General features: G+C 43.0%; 1 protein-coding gene across 1 annotated transcript in view; it reads right to left on the bottom strand.

The window, feature by feature from the left end:
- DMRT1 (doublesex and mab-3 related transcription factor 1) overlaps positions 1-16,242 on the bottom strand; it is a 63,703-nt gene extending 47,461 nt beyond the window's left edge. Inside the window, exons 1-2 of the mRNA XM_050328528.1 lie at positions 15,958-16,242; positions 12,771-12,954 (exon numbers count right to left, since the gene is read on the bottom strand). Coding sequence (XP_050184485.1) covers positions 12,771-12,954; positions 15,958-16,242 — 469 coding nt within the window. The remainder of the gene's footprint in view (positions 1-12,770; positions 12,955-15,957) is intronic.
- Positions 16,243-16,488: the final 246 nt, after the last annotated feature.

Genomic DNA, 16,488 nt, shown 5'->3' with positions numbered 1-16,488 from the left:
CAAGTCCTCATCATATTTCTATTCCCTCTTCCTCCTACATGCACTGAAATCAGAGGCTACAGAGAAGGAGGGCTCTCAAGAAAACAGGACAACTAATGCCCTGTCCTGACTTTTGTCTTCCCCTTAGTCCTCTATTTATCAATATACTCCAGAGGGCATTGTATCTTAAAATCTCTCTTTTAGGTGGTAATACGCATAAAACTCTCAGCTCACATCACTATCTGCAAAGAGATACTTAAGAAATCAAAACAAATTACAGTTAAAAAAAATTTGGTGGTTTTGAACTGTGTGGTTAATAACTTCCCAAGAATCAGAAAATCTGAGATACTTTTCTGCCATCATGATAAATAAAAGGAAATAACAAGGATCAGGTTTTTTTCTCTGAACTAAAGTATGAGAATTGCTACAGCACAAGGTATGCAGAATCATGCCTTTCAGATCTACCAGTGAAAGCCTTCTCCCTAAAAGCATTTCTGCCTAAAAGACTGAAAACACAGAGACCCTGGACTCCTTAAAGCAACCCTGAATTTAGATCCTAAAAGATGGTTACCTGAGTCACTCCTGTGAAGACAGAACCTTTCCCTTTATTCCTCCACAGTTTGCAGCTCTCTGGCCCATGACTCTGTGCTGCCTCTCAGGCAGCAGGGAGGTGGAGACCACTCAGCGACCACAATAAGCCAGTAAACACAGGTGAAAAGCAGAGTCCACATAGCAGGAAGGGAGTTCGAGCTTGTACACGTCCTGAAACCTAGTTTCTGAGATGTACAGGGCTGTCCTACTCTCACTCATCCATGGAAAGCAACAGCTGCAACACTGAATTGTTTTGACCAGAAAGCTTTTGAGAAGACTTTGTCTTTTCCTCCCTCCTCCAACTGCCAATGTTATGGCCCCATCTTGAGTTCAAATGCCAAATCCACTCGTTGTTTTTCCTTCTTGTTTGGAATACCTTCCCAAACAGTACTGGATACCCAATTGTTCTCTGATTAACACCTATTAGAGAGAGGTGTCGAAAAAAAGCAGGCATCAGCTGTGTCCGATATGAGGGCTAAAAAAGCAGCTATGTCTCCAGGTTAAGAGTTTAAAAGAGTAGCTGGAACAGCTTATTGCCACCACAGTACCTCTCCAATCCTAAACTGGGAACACAGATTCTCAGCAGATGTATACCTTTTTTCTCAAAGCACAGAGGAATTAGAAAAACAAACAAACAAAAAAACCCCCACCCAAACCAAAGGAAACAAAGTAATCAAAAAAACAAACAAAAAACATGTGATCTACCAATTCTGAGCCTTTTGCAGTCTTCCTGCCTCTTCCTTGGAATCTACCAATTCCTTCCAATCCACCCAACTGCCTTATCGTGGTTACGCGTTATCACCTGCCAACTCCTACCATGCTTTTCACCTCCTCCCACCACACCCAAGACAAAATAACCAGTCATTGCAGCGTTCCTCTTACAGGTCTCTGACAACTAGGGCTGCCTGGGGGTCCCAAAAAAACCCTTGCTAGATGAAGCAGCTGGACTGTGACGTCAGCCAGCATTACTGGTGAGGAGTATAAAATGGCAGCAATGTCTGCAGGTGCAGGGCATGTGTCCTGGGGTTAGGATGTGGCTTTATCCACCAAGACATCAACATCTGCGCTCTCATGCTTCTCAAGGAATATTTGACTGCTAGAACAATACTCCTTTTCACCTTGAAGGAGTAAGTATTTTTTTCACTCTTTAGGAATAACTCCAGAGTGACTTTTGAGCAAAGTTTTTCCAGTTCCATTTCTGAAGGGCTAAATCAGTTCTAAGTGGGACAACAGATCTTACCAAGAATGACATTTGCCAGAAAGAAGCACTCCAGAAATAAGTGTTATACAACATTTCAAGAAAGTTTCGGAGACTCCAGAATTAAAGCTATTTCCTATTGTCTTCTTTGTGTCCTATGGTGAATTCACCCAACACACACTCATAAGATTCTGCTCTCCATGCTACTGCTGTTCAACAACACCGAGACCATGAAATGACACAGAAAACTTCAGCTTGAGCTGCTGTAGTCTGGCAAAGGCACAAGCAATTCCAAACAATCATACTGGAGAGATTAGGTCTCAGATAAGGGGATCACTAAAGTGCAAATTAAATTGCTTCTTTCACTCCAGGATATGTTTTCTGGTCTTTTAATCATTCCTATGTCTCCTGTGTGAACCCTTCCAAATTCAAGCCCAGGTGTGTGAGCCCAGACCATCTCTATATCCCCACCACTGGCCACAAGGAAAAACCTAGGGAACAGCATGAACAGCGGAACAGACGTGATAGTTCCCCTGCCCCCTCTCCTAGCCTTCCACTGGTTTTGGCTCAGTGATGCTCCTGAGCCTCCTGTGGTCTGCTTAACAACCACTGATGCTCTCCCTTCCAATTTTCCTTTTTATCCCACATTCCAGTATGTACAATGCCCTAGTACTAGTTCCCCAAGCATCTCACTAGCTTCCCAATCACCACCAATATCCTCTTCTGCCAAGAAGAGATGTGACAGTCCTTGGTCATCCTTTTCCACCAGGAACCACTAACATTCAGCACAGTACCATCCAGAACCAATAGCTCTGCAGTGACAATGTTTCTTGGGGACAGATTTCTCCATTTTTCACTTCTAGTATGGGTTAAAATGGCTTCTGCTTGCACGTGACTGATCATCTAACCAAGTCTTCCTGCAGTGCACTTCTGTCTTCCACAGTGCTTGCCAGTACATGTACCTTTCCATGACCTATCAAGACAACCTGCCGTGATGCCGGACTTGCTTCCAAGATGGCAATGGATGACCACACAGTTTACAGCAAAGAGCAGGTCCCTGTGAGATGCCTCCAGAAACATCACTGTGTTAAGATTCCCCACTCAGACCTACACTTTCAAATTGACAGGATCATTCTCCTTAAAACCATGTAACACACTGGATACTGATTTTCTCTCAGTTCAGTTTCCTAGTCAAATGCCTTCCAGATTTTGCTTGCATCAATACCTCACTTCTCCCAACAATTTTGTAACAATAAAAGATCACTAATTTGACAGAATCTTTATCCATAAACTTCTGTTTAATCATGTTGTGTGAACATCCTTCAACAGCTGCATTTCTCCCCTTCTTGCATATTTCAGTTCGCTGTGGATTATTCCACTGTTGTCACAAAAACTGATGTCAGGCTGATGGATTTGTAGCCACCCATCCCATGGCACTCATTTTTCTTAAACACTGACATGACATCAGCTTTCTTCTAGACTTAGGAATCAGCATTAAAAGCTTATTGGAAATCACAGAATAGGTAAGGTTGGAAGTGACCAGAGTGGGGTCATCTGGTCCACCCTCCCTGCTCAAGCAGGGTCATCCTAGAGCACATGGCACAGGACTGTGTCCAGACAGTTCTTGGATATCACAAGTGAGGGAGATGCCACAGATCTTCAGCCAAGGTTGTTTTTTTCTTCTTTTTTAGTACTGCATGCAAGTTATTCAATCCTGCTGATTTCAGTTACTGCTGGAAATGAAAGCAGAATGTCACCATCTCCATATGCAGCAACACTATCTGCCTTTTTTCAAAGCAAGGATCAGAAAGAAATCATTGAGCATTTCTTCCTATCTTCCACATGTAGAACATATTACCACACAATGGCTAAAATTACTGTTAACTCTGTATGTGCGTTCCTAATACAATTCAAACCCCTCACAATTTTAAGGTTTCTAATTAATTTTAACATTCACACAAACCAGTATTTTTTTTTTTAAAGAAAATGTGATTTGAGAGAAAACGAAACAGATAGGGAGCAATTTCACAAGACTGCAGCTTGGCACAGTAAGTTTCTCAGTTCTAAACAGAGTCCAAGTCCATATCCAGCTAAGAGGAGCTGAAATACCACCACTGATTTCAGAAGAACTGCAGAAAGCACATTTTGTTCGCATTCAGTGTACACTTAATAAAGATGATCTGCTGCAAATATTTAGCATGCAACTTAACAATCCTCCTAATATGGCAGAGGAAATAAAACCTACAAAACATCATTTTTTATTTCCACACCTAATTTAGGCTCCAGGCCCTCAGTAAGGTCCCTACAGCAGCTCTGTCACTGACTACAGCAGAGCAGTCGATTTTTTTATGTGAGCTGGAGGGCAATGCTGTTCTTTCCTTACTTGCACTTTTGCTTATTATAACACAGCTATAGTGATGGTATTCAAAATCTTTATTGGCAAAAAAAAAAAAAAAAAAAAAGAATAGCTTCAGTAAAGAAAATACGTTCAAAAGCTTTGAGTATGGCTTTGACTCTGTGAAGATGTCAGGCACTATTTTAATACTCAGCATATGCCTGTCCACACTGAACTGAAACAGCAGGATTATTTACATATCTAAAGTTATTAGCATGCATGACAACTAACACGATCAGAACCAATAAAATAAGTGCTTTCGAAAATCAGGAGCATGAGAAACAAGGGCCATTTTCAATCTTCAGTATAAAAGCTGGGAGCATGACTACTGTGTTTGCATATACGTATGCATGTTATTATTCACACTAAGATACCTGATTTGAGAAAGACATTTACAAATATTTAACTTGACACATTCAGACATCCAACATGCTACTAAAGTGAGTAGCAGGAACAAAAGCAAAAGTCAACACAACTTTAAGAAAACAGAGATTAAAGAATTTAAAAAGAAAAAACAAGTGAAAGGAAATCAGGAAAGAAAACTAGATTTCTAGACAGTGACAGAAACAGCCCAGACTCCTGCAGGTGCAAAGAAGCAAATTGCGAGGAGGAGAAAGAAACTCAGTGTGGATTAAATTTAAAGGGATTTAAGTCATTAACAAGAGATCAAAGGGAACATTAGAAGGGAGAGAAGGCTTTACAAGTGTCTGAGATAGGAGACCTTGGAGGAAATATGAGTAGGATAAAATCATTATGGCTCGCACTAAAAATAATAAAGGGAGTAGGGCGATGGTTGGAATTAGCTGGAGTCCATGCTTGGTTATAAGCTATATGATGCAGGAAACCCAGAAGATTTCTAAAAAAAGACCAACTAAAAATAACAAGAGGGCTTTTTCACTCCACCTAATACATGAGGCAAAAACTAATATTAGGAGTGGTAAACAACCATGGCAGACACCCACTGGGCCTCAGCAAGTGTGCAAAAATCACATGATTGTGCACAGCTTTTGTACATGATTGCCAGTGTTGCACGGATGCAACAACATCTGCAAGGAACAAAAGCTATTTCAGTGCAAATGCAAATTGATCACTAATGAATTTTGTTCATACACAGCTGAGAGAAATCCACAGTGATTGGAACTACACTGGCTTCCACCTGCTGAGGTTGTGCCCATTATTATAGACATCCAAATCAACAAATGATGGCTTACTCTGTGAGCAATAAATTAGCATCAATAAAGACTGGAGACAGAAATTTTAAAAAAAATTAGAAAATAATCAGATATCCAATCTCACTGCAAAAGAAGTAAAGCTCAGTATTTAACTGACTCTCCACAACCTCTTCAAGAAAACACAGGACAGATATGCATGAATGATGTTTGTTACCTAAGTAAAGGAGCTATTCACAACCCTGCTTAAGAGTAGCAGGTAGTCAAACTCAGAAGAAAGGTCAGCAAAGCTAAAAAAAAAAAAAAAAAAAGAAAGAGGAAATAGAAGAAGCATATGAAAAAACATTCTTACAAAAGAAACCATATTTTAGTCCCACAGTGACAAATCCACTGAAAATGGACAAACAGGCTGAATTAAGAAGTTAGTTGATAAATTAAGCAAATTAAAGCAGCCATCAAGGTGTAAGAAAGCAAGCGAAAAAAGGAGAAGCAACACTTCAAATCAGTGCTCAGTGAGGGAAGCGTGCAGTACTCCTTCACTCCTCACTAATATCTTTTCTTAAAACAAAGAGCCCCACACATTCAGATAAGTCATAATAACTGTTTCAAGGACACAGAAAGGAACAAGAGGTTAGCTGCAGATAGTGTAGTAATGTGCCCACGGATTGTAAATTCTTAGAAATTCCTAGTACATCTTCTGCTCCTGCTCCATTCCTTATCTCAGTGTTCATAATGACAAATGGAAAGCACAAGCTGGCACAGATAACTCTCTAAACCTGAATGCTCATATGCAAATGTCCGTGTGAGGGAGGAAGAGCTTCCAAGGCACAAAGAACAATAGGATGTGCTGACCAGCCCTGTTACCTTAGGTGGGAAGAGAACCTGGTGCTAGGATAGTGAACACAGTGAAGTCTGTTCAGCGCACAGCATCTGCTGCTCAGCAGGGATCTTGCTCTAACCAGTAGCTCTATGTCTGGAAATCTCATGTGGTGCAAGAAAAATTGGACAGCAAGATGCTGGAAACACGTAAAGCCCTACTGTGAAGTATTTTAAACAACAAACAACAAATAAATAACACCAAGCAACAAACAAACAAACAATTATATTTCAAATTCTTTAGGGGAAAAAATCTCTTCTGAAATGTGGAAGAAGGACAGAAACAACTGCTGAGCTCCCTGTGGTTTTCGCCTCCATCTCAGGGCTGATCAACCTTTCTTTACCAAATTAATTGAGTCTGGGTGGCCATGATTGGTCCCTGGCACCCTTGCTCTCCCCAGCCTCTGTCTCTGGCGAAAACAGCCAAGGCTCCAAGAACCACTCTCCCAGAAAAAGAAAAGCAATTCTCTGAGGGTTTTCCAAGTCTGTTTACACTTATATTTGTTTCTGCACTTGCACTGAAGTTTCAGACAAGGTTGTAAGCCTCAAAGGAAAAATAAAAATTCTTCATTCAGAGACTCAATTCTGAAAAATTGCCACTAGTCCTACCTGTTTCACCAATACTTTTGGTAGAGTTTGTGCCTCACAGAATAAACACATGTGGCACTTCAGACATTAGCTCAGTTAAAACTCGGGCACCTACACATATGTGTGCATGCAAAGCTGCAGTAACAAACACTGCTTGAAAGGAGCAGCAGGAAAAGTGCAAGCTTTGCAAGCTGCAGGCTCCAGAACTGGAGAATTAAGTGGAAACATCTAATCAGGGATGCAGAACCCTGTAACATTATGATTTATTTAATGCAGTCAAACAATGGTCGGAGGCAATGAATCATATAGGAGATGACAAAGCTGCAGGAGATTTCTGTCATCTAGTTTAACCTGCACATTGATCAGAGTTTACCCCCATATTAATCACTTGAGACTGTAATCTAACACACTCTTAAACATCTCTCCTGATTATGCTTCACTTACCCCCTTGTCCTTACGCAGGTCACTCCGTTGCTAATTGCACTTCTAGTTAGGAGAAAAAGTGTCTAGTGTCTAATTTAATTTTGCCTTTTTTAGTTTCAAGCCGTTGCTCCTTGTTATGCTGTCTCAAGCACTGTAAATAATCCCTCCCCCTCCTCCATATTATTACCTCTCAAATATTTATAGACTGTTATATCCACCCTTAGACTCCTTTGCTACAAGCCATACATCATTTTTGTCACCCTTCCCTCTATCCTTTCAGATTTATCTATGTCCTCTTATAATGAGATGCTCAAAACTCCTTTACTGTTTTCCCAAGTACAGTGAACCCGGAGCAGCAGAGGGGCTGAAATGCTAACCCCTCCTTGCTTCACAAGCAATGCCTTTTTAAACAACTCTGAGCAGAACACATTATTCTGACAGGAACTGAAAATTACAAAGCCATGGCCACCACACTATGGAGTGGTTCATTCATCACATAGTGGTTATTAGTCAGGAATTAAAAAAGCATGCTAAGGGAAGTTTTATCCTAAATCAAGGAAGGATTCTTCAAAGTAAAACACTTCCATAATATTTATTAATATTTATTTTGTCCAGCTTGAAAGAGATTTAGCAGCTAAGAAAACCACCTTAAAGGCAGGAGACCACCTTCAGCAACTGCTTCCCAAGACAAAGTCTAACCTGTGCTGTGGAAAACATGACAATCCAGAAGGCAGAACAGTTCATAAACTCTTACATGAGACACATACAAATGTGACTGCAACAAACTGGAGAAAAGCAGATGATGATGATGATGGATGGAAAAGTATTAGTTATGTCACAAGTGAAGGATGAAAAACGTGAAGGATGCAAAACCTCTTTGTTAGCTGTTACAATCCAGTAAGGACATGTCACATTCAACTACACTCTTTATTTTTGAACAGAGATTTGTTGTGGGGGGGAGAAGCAACTGAAAGGATGTTTGGAGAGCCTGGGGAGATGGCAGGGCCAGGAGGCAGCCAGCAACTAAAGCCAGTAAAGAAGTAGGTGCAGGTGCAGCAGGAGAAAATCATTCTTCGAGAGTAATGAGGAGACCAAGACATAAGGGAAGAGCGGGAGAATGGACCAGTATCCACTGCAGACTCATCAAGATCTCTGAGGACCTGCAGCCATCATGTCAGTCCTTGCACAGGCAATCACAGCAGCTAATGCCTTCTGCTCACCCTTGCTGAGGCTGCTGCCACTTGAACTACCAATCCCCTCCACCACGTGTCGAACCCCACAATGCTAATTCTTTGTTAAAAATTCTACCACTGAGTGTCACTGGGTCAAGAGTTAGGCTTGCAGATGCTGATCAGCATGGAGGCTGGCTGAACTTGAAATCTGAATACACTGACTTAAGGTCAATGCAAACAAGTAGGCATTTCAGAGACTGCTCTCCAGCCACTCTGTCCCCAGCCTGTAGTGCTGCAGGGGGTTGTTGTGGCCAAAGAGCAGGACCTGGCACATGGCCTTGTTAAACCTCATGCTGTTGGAATCAGACCATCTCTCCAGCTTGTCCAGGTCCCTCTGGAGAGCACTCCTGCCCTGCAGGTGAACAACGCTACCCCCCAACTTGGTGTTATCTGCAAATTTGCTAATGGAGCACAACAAGCTGCAAGGTCACGGCACAAATTTTTGAAAACACAATACATGATCAAAAAAGTACAGGAAGAATAAAGAAGCCAAAATAGGGTTTTCACAGGCAGCTGGGGCACTGCAAGTTCAAAGGGATCTCAGTACCATCATTCATTAGACACTGTACTACTGCTGACCCCACTATGAGCAGATAAAAACACATCTATTTGTCAAAGAGTTTCAAAGTGAAGGCAGCACCTACTTAGAGAAGTATAAAAAAAGTACTATATTGTTTCTGTCACACATAATAAATGTAGCAAAGGGAAATAACAAATACAAGCTTACTACTCACAATTGTTGACAATTATATTTGTCAACCAGTGATATCACGAAGGTGCCAAACAACACTGTTATTGCAAAGACAACAGGAAATGGACCACGACACAGCACAGGAGCAGGAGCTGGCATTTTGCATCATACAGTAATCCTCTCTATACTGGATGTTTCTAAATCAGGCCAACAACAGTAGAGAACAGCAGAAAGAAGGGGTACTTTCCAGTACCTTCCAGTCATCTGTTGATATATGTTGCAGTCAACCCACTGGCCAACTGCCAAACACGATCCTTAGTCTGTGCCGAGGACCAAATATAATGAAGGAAAGTGAAATGCAATCTCCTTCCCAAAGTGTGAGCTGCTTTCACTCTAAGGTGTTTAATGATCACACTTGCCTCTGCTCCCTGCCCCCTGGTGACTTCTAAATATTAAAATGGCAGGGCTCCAAACTGACACAGAACAGTGTAAAACTGAGCATGTCTGAAAGGTACTTTTTAAACGCTCCACTATAGTCTTTCCTAAATTTCACACACCTGTTAACATAACAACATCATTTATAAACTGAGCATGTCTCAAAGGCATGTTTTAAATGCTTCACCACAGTTTTTCCTAAATTTTCACACACCTGTTAACATAACAACATAACATCCCACAGAAGGAAGGACAATACTCCAAATGACCCGGGATAATGACTTTTTGATGCTCTGTACAATTATATGGCCTTCTCTGTCAGCAACCTACAAGTTTTTAAGGGAAAATGCACAGAAACAACAAATTCTGTTTACAAAATGTTCTGCTAATGCCACAAGACCATAGTCTGCTCCCTTCCCACTACCCTTCAAATTCCCAGTTTGCTTTTGAGTGGGAGAATACACCCTTATCCACAAGGAACATGCTTGACATGGTTAATGCTCAAACATCTCTGCTTTGACCATGATAATTCATTTCACCCCTTTTCAAAAACAACATGTCACAACGGTATCTGAAAAACTGTCTCTGGTCTCCAGGTGTCATAATATTTCTGATATGCCGATAAAATGGATACAGAGAGGAAAAACTCTCTCTCTGGCACTATGTCTGATTTGTGTGACTCCTTCACACATTACTCCTCTGCCGGCAAACAACGCTCTGTGTGATGGAAGTCCAAAAGAAAAACCGCTCTTGTGAAGGCAAAACCCTAGAGGAGGAACAGAATTACCACTGTCAAAATCACCTCCTGCCCAGTGTAATGTGAATCATACACAGTACCCCGCATTCCCAGGAGCCACCAGTTCTCCTGGGGCTGGCAGAAAGCTGCTGACTTCCCCTGCCACAAAGGGTTTCACCTTCCCTACTTGCTTTAATAATTACTGTAAACTCTTGTGAAATCAACATCTCAGCCTATCAAACCGAAACAACGACATTCACTCTGATAGGGTCAATAAAATCATAGTTTAGGGTACCAGTAAAATCATTAAACAGCTATGCAAGGATCAAGTACCTGGTCCTGAAACAACCCAACGCCTGAAGCAAGAACTTCATGTCACGTGGCAATTTTTCATCTAAAAAAAGATGAATGGTGTATGCTAAAAAGAAAAGCATTAAAGATATTCAAACAGTATTCCTTGCCAAAGCCTATGCTTGGACACCTGATAAAGGTACTCTACAGGTCTGGGAAAATGCAGAGCACATTCTAGCGCTTGAAAGCCAACACACAGTCACTGTTATCAAATCAAAACCTGTAAATACTTACACTGCTTTCAACAGACGAACCTACAAAATTATTTGGAACATAACTTTATTTGTATAGTGTAATCACTTTTGAGCTAAGCACAAATGTCTGTTGCTACTTAGGTGCCTAAAACCAAACTATGAATCATTCACAGATTCTTCCATTTCTGATGAATAAGGCTGACCCTGCCTTGATTCTTGCCTGGAATCACATCTTCTTTCTGGAGATGAAGCTGTGTCTTTTAAATGTTGTCATCCACAAACAGTTATTTAGTAGATGCTAGTTATTTAGTAAAATGATCGAGAAACAATGTATTTAAATTTCTCACAAAGAGAAATCCACTGTAAGAAAGATGACTGTTCTAATCAGAAACATTCAAACAAACTACTTTAAAATTAGGCATTTTTATGTTTTCACATCTTTATTCAACCATGTGAATTGTCTTAAGCCTCTTTGGTCAATGCTTTTCATTAAAAGGCCATAATTTAATTCAATTAATAAGCAATTATTACAGTGGGATTAATAAACTAAATACTGTCACTGACATTTTAAAAACATTAAGATGAAAGCTAATGCCAATTCTGTCAACAGTAAGACAGTTTCATTTTTTGGCCTTTCTGCATGGACAAGGATTTTCTAGTTGCCCTGAGTTACACACAATCTCTATACATTACTGAATATACTGCTTTAATCTTTATCCCGCTTTTTCCATGTCCATAGCCAAAGCATGCAGTAATGCAAATACGAAAGGAGTAACTGCATCAATTCAAAGGTGACATTAACATAATGAAAACAAAAAAGCTAATAAAAAGCTATTTACTGTTTTATTAAGCGGTTCTTCTAAAAGCTTCCCAAAGAAATTCCTCTACATTGGTCTGAAACTGCCTGTCTGCACTGGGTGCAACAAATCCATCTGACAAGAATTTAAATGGCCTGCAAAACAAATAACGTCATTTGACAGACATATACGCACTGTCCTTTTATTAGTTAATGCAAGGCATTGCCCACTTTAGAATCATCTTTTCACCTATATTATTGACATCAACACAAATGACTAATAATGATTGAAATTTCCTTTTTCTTTTCTTCTATATTTGTTTGCTTTTTTCTTTTTTCTGTCTATACATAAGCAGTCAATTACACAAGCTTTTTTGTTTAATACATATTCAATTGCTGTATCTGTCAGGCATAGTTAGAAAAAGGCAAAAGTAATTTACATAGGAAAACCATTTTGTCCAGAGTCTTCATTTCAGTGCCTTCTGAGCTTGGCCATGTTTTTACTGAATATACACACAAGTATTGCTGACTGTTATTTTTTTGGATTTTTGTTTTACAAGGGTTAAATGCAATATAGTAAGATGCAATAAAGTGGAAAGACTCTAGCAGCCTATTGTAGTTCATCACACTACGCCACACAGAACTGATGTACCACCCCTTCAAATCACGTAAGGTTGACAGATCTCTGCTGCTGAAGTCAGTAACGTTCTCTGCATATCTGGCTTCTATACAGCTCTGGAAACTCTCAAATTTTGAAGAAGACACACAGCTAGCCAAAATACAGTTGCCAGGACTGTGGCAGGAGTACATATTTTGGGACGAAGGAGAAAAGCTGCCCGTAAATCTCTACTCACAGGCATACACCTTACTGAATTTAATTACAGTGCCCATCTCTATCAAAGACATTTTGATTTTCAAATAAAAATAATCAATTAAACTATGAAAGACTCATCCTGGATTCTTCCCTTCTGCTAACTGTACCACAAGTGCAACACTGTTCTTGGAGAGGGGACTCCGTAACCTCATCATCACAGAGAGTGGAAGAGGGGCAACAGCAGGTATAAGCTGTGTTAGCCATTGCCCCTGGCCATGAGCATCACCCTCCCAGCACTTTACCTGATGGTGTACTAGCTGCTGTCATGGCTGTACTCATTGAGTGCATAGGGCTGCTGCTTTCCAACGAGAGGCAAGAGCTGCCACCGCTGTTCTTCTTAAGAAATGTCTCGGGGACACTGGGCAGGGGCACTGGGTGGCTGATTCCCAGTTCCTCTTCCTGAGCTTGCTGTCTTCTCAGTGCAACCTGGAAACAAAAGACAGACCTAAGGGCATGCTCTGTGGCTTGAGCACAATTTATACTGGCAACAGTGAAAGACTCAGATTCCAAGCTGGTTTTTCCCTCTTGGCAGTCTGAATAGTGTTGACCATAGAACCATACAATCATTAAGACTAAAAAAGACCTCCAAGATTATTTAAGAAGTCTAACCTTTGACCAAACACAACCATGTTAACTAAACCATAGCACTAACTGCCATGTCCAGTCATTTCTGCAATACCTTCAGGGATGGTGACTCCAGCACTTTCCTGGGCACCCATTCCAATGCTTGACAAGCCTTTCTGTGACAAAATTCTTCCTGATGTCCAACTTGAACCTCCCCTGGTGCAGCTTGAGGCCATTTCCCGTTGTCCTGCTGCTAGCTGCCTGGGAGAAGAGGCCAACCTCCATCTTGCTATAACCTCCTTTCCAATAGCTGAAGAGAGTGGTAAGGTCTCCCCTGAGCCTCCCTCCTTTTCTCCAGGCTGAACAACCTCAGCTTCCTCAGCTACTCCACATATGGTTTACTCTCTAGAACCTTCTCACAATCCAGCCAGTGGGTAGAAGAGGATATAAAGGAGGTTATAAAGCTACTGGAAACCAATCCCTTTTTGTGTCCAAGCATATATGAATAAGCCTGTGAAATGCTGGTGACACATACATCTTCCTCCACCGAGGCCAGAAGACAACACATTACAGCTGACTGCACTCACCCAACACAGCTGCTCCAGGGAAAGGCAGTCTGTAAGAAGTGCAGTTACTGCCCTACTCTCTGCTGATACACAGCTGCTGAGGACAGGAAATTAATCTGCTTGCAAGGCTCTACTGTGCCTCTTCATCAGTATAACGCAGCTCTTCGAGAGGGTTTATACTTGTAATCTGCTGCTCTGCTCAAGCCTGCTATGTTTCCTTGCTGGCTCTTTGCTGAAATACTGCCCTTCAAGGAAATCTCAGTAAACACTACACTGTACACAAAGAACCATTACGGAAGAAGCATGGTAAATGTATGATCAGCAGACAGCACCACACACATTGTATATAGCTGGCCAAGCCTGGAAAAGCTGGAGCTTCCCATTTTTTTCCAAACACAACATTAAAAAACGTAGCTGGCACTGGTCAAGCCCATAGGCACTATGCAGTCTGGGTGCAAACCAACCAGATCTGTTGCTTACAGAGGGTCCCTTCTGCCTCATCTGAACTGGTAGATCAATTTTGCACATCTGTCCACTCACGCAAAGTTGTTCGTTATGTGTCCAGGAGGTATATATGACACTGATACAGCTACCTATCCTGCTCCTTGTCGGGTGACTGATTTGCATCTTTATTTGATTCTGTTCCAGATTACAGACTGGTATTGCGGGCTTTTCTTGCTTAAAATTCTCCTGGATATCTCGGGTAGGACTTCCCCGTATTTCCATGTTCAACAGCAACATTTTTTCTAATACAGATGTGTAATACTGTTAATTAGCTTTTCCCATAAAAGAAATCCCAAACAGGAGGTGTAGACTTGGAAACACCACTTTAACTCTGACTTCACAAGCCAGTAACCTTGACCGATGAAATTCCACCAGCGTCAAGGGGCTTACTGCAGAAATATACTCAAAGGGGGAAAAGACAAACTTTCAGTGTGCAACTCCTACACAGATAAGGTTTAGTCAGGGAGGCTTTCAAAGCCACTTTCAAATACTACGCAGGGAAGAGAAAACCCCCAGGAGGGCCATCACCAGAGCCTTCTAGCAGGAGGCATCCACTCCCTAGGAAAAGCAGCTGAACTGCTGGAGAACAGTCTGTGCAGAAGGAAACACTTGGGTCTGGCAACACTGCACTTTGTGCTCCCTTCCCCGAGGCAGATAGCAAAGGGATTCAAGTTTATTATTTCACAGTTCACACCAGGCAGAGAAAGTGCATTCAACTTGGGCATAACAATGATTTCTGGACTGTCATGCCACCGACAAGAAGGAATTGTTTAAACGAACAAAAACTCAATCCCAGTGAGACCTGAGGACGTTTCATAAACTTGCACTGAATAATTGAACAAAAAAAGGGGAAGGATTTAATCCAGGGCTGCTTGGGTTTTTAAAAGCTGTCCACCCAACATTCATTTTATGTAGGATCACGAAGGTCTGACCCCACATCAGTTGCAGGATGTGGGGGTCTGATACCACTGCCTTTACTTGCACAAGCAGCTGCCTTCTCATTCGTCTGTAGAGGACCATTTACACTAACTAAAGACTGCAACCCGCCCCCCATCCCAGCAGAGCTCAGGTATGCCAGTAGCCATTACATGCCGACTACCACCCCTTAATGAAGCTCCTAGATAAGGATCACAAAGAATAATACAGCCATACATTTGCACTGCCTGAAAGCGGGACTACCAACGAAACAAAGTTATTCCTCCGCTAAATTGGATGCCGTTTTCTTAACGACTACTGAGCCCTCGTTTAGATTTAAAATGACCCACCTCCTTAGAGATTTGCAGAGCTGCTATACGAAAAATATGGAACAACTCCGTTTAAAAAAAAAAACAAACCAAACAAAAACAAAACCAAAAAAACCTCAGAAATGCGCTCGACTAATGCCACCCAGCATCAGCAAACGCAATTCCTGCCGTCCCGCGCAGCCGGGAGCTGTCCACAGGGCTGGGCTGCAACCGGCTACAGGAGCGGCGTTTGGCCGTGCTTGGGGTGCAGCCGAGCGCTCAGCGCCGCTCCTCGCCCCGACCGCAATCCTGCGCGCCCCTGGGGCATCTCCCATTTGCTATGTAAAAAAATTTAAATAACCTAAGAGAAATACAGCTGAACGTCTCATTAAAGTAGGAAGGAGCAGGTGTACCTACTGAGTGGAGCCCGGGGCGAGGCAACCCACGGCCGCGGTCGCGCATCGCACCGCACCGCGGCGCGGCCGCCTGGCCCCGACGGGCACTAACCCCGCTGGGCGCAGGGCACGGCCCGCCGCCGGCAGACACCCCTCGCCGCTCCGGGAAGAGCTCACCTGCGCTGCCATCACCCGCTGCCGCTCGGCGATCAGGCTGCACTTGTTGCACTGGCAGTCCCGCCACATGCAGAACCGCTTGTGCCCCTTCAGCGGCGAGGAGTAGCCGTGGTTGCGGCAGCGGGCACACTTGGGCATACGCGGCCGCTTCTTCCCCGCCGCGCCGGCACCCCTGTCCGCCGGGACAGCCGCCATGGGCGCTGCCGCCTTCCCGAAGCCGCCCGCCTTGTCCCCCGGCCCCGTGACGTCCGGGGGCTTGCTGAAGGCCGGGGTGTCACTGGGCATCGCGGCGGGCTGGCGGCAGCCGAGCGAGGGGTCGCCTATGCTCTGCCCAGTCCCGTCCCGTCACCCCACGCGTTTTGGCGGGCAGAATAGGCGGCTGTTTCCCCTCCTGCCGTGCCTCCCCCCACCCCTGCTCCGGGGGGTCCGTGCGGCCGCGAAGTCCTCGCTACCCCGGGGAGCTGGCGTCGGGTATCTCCCCGGGGCGGGGGGAGCACCACCCTCCCTCCCCACTCCTCCCTCCCCCACCAG

Source organism: Myiozetetes cayanensis, unplaced genomic scaffold (assembly GCF_022539395.1).
Source record: "Myiozetetes cayanensis isolate MyiCay16 unplaced genomic scaffold, myiCay2020 scf4, whole genome shotgun sequence".
NCBI lineage: Eukaryota > Metazoa > Chordata > Aves > Passeriformes > Tyrannidae > Myiozetetes > Myiozetetes cayanensis.
Note: the sequence above shows the minus strand (reverse complement) of the source record. Positions and strands in the feature narration are given on the sequence as shown.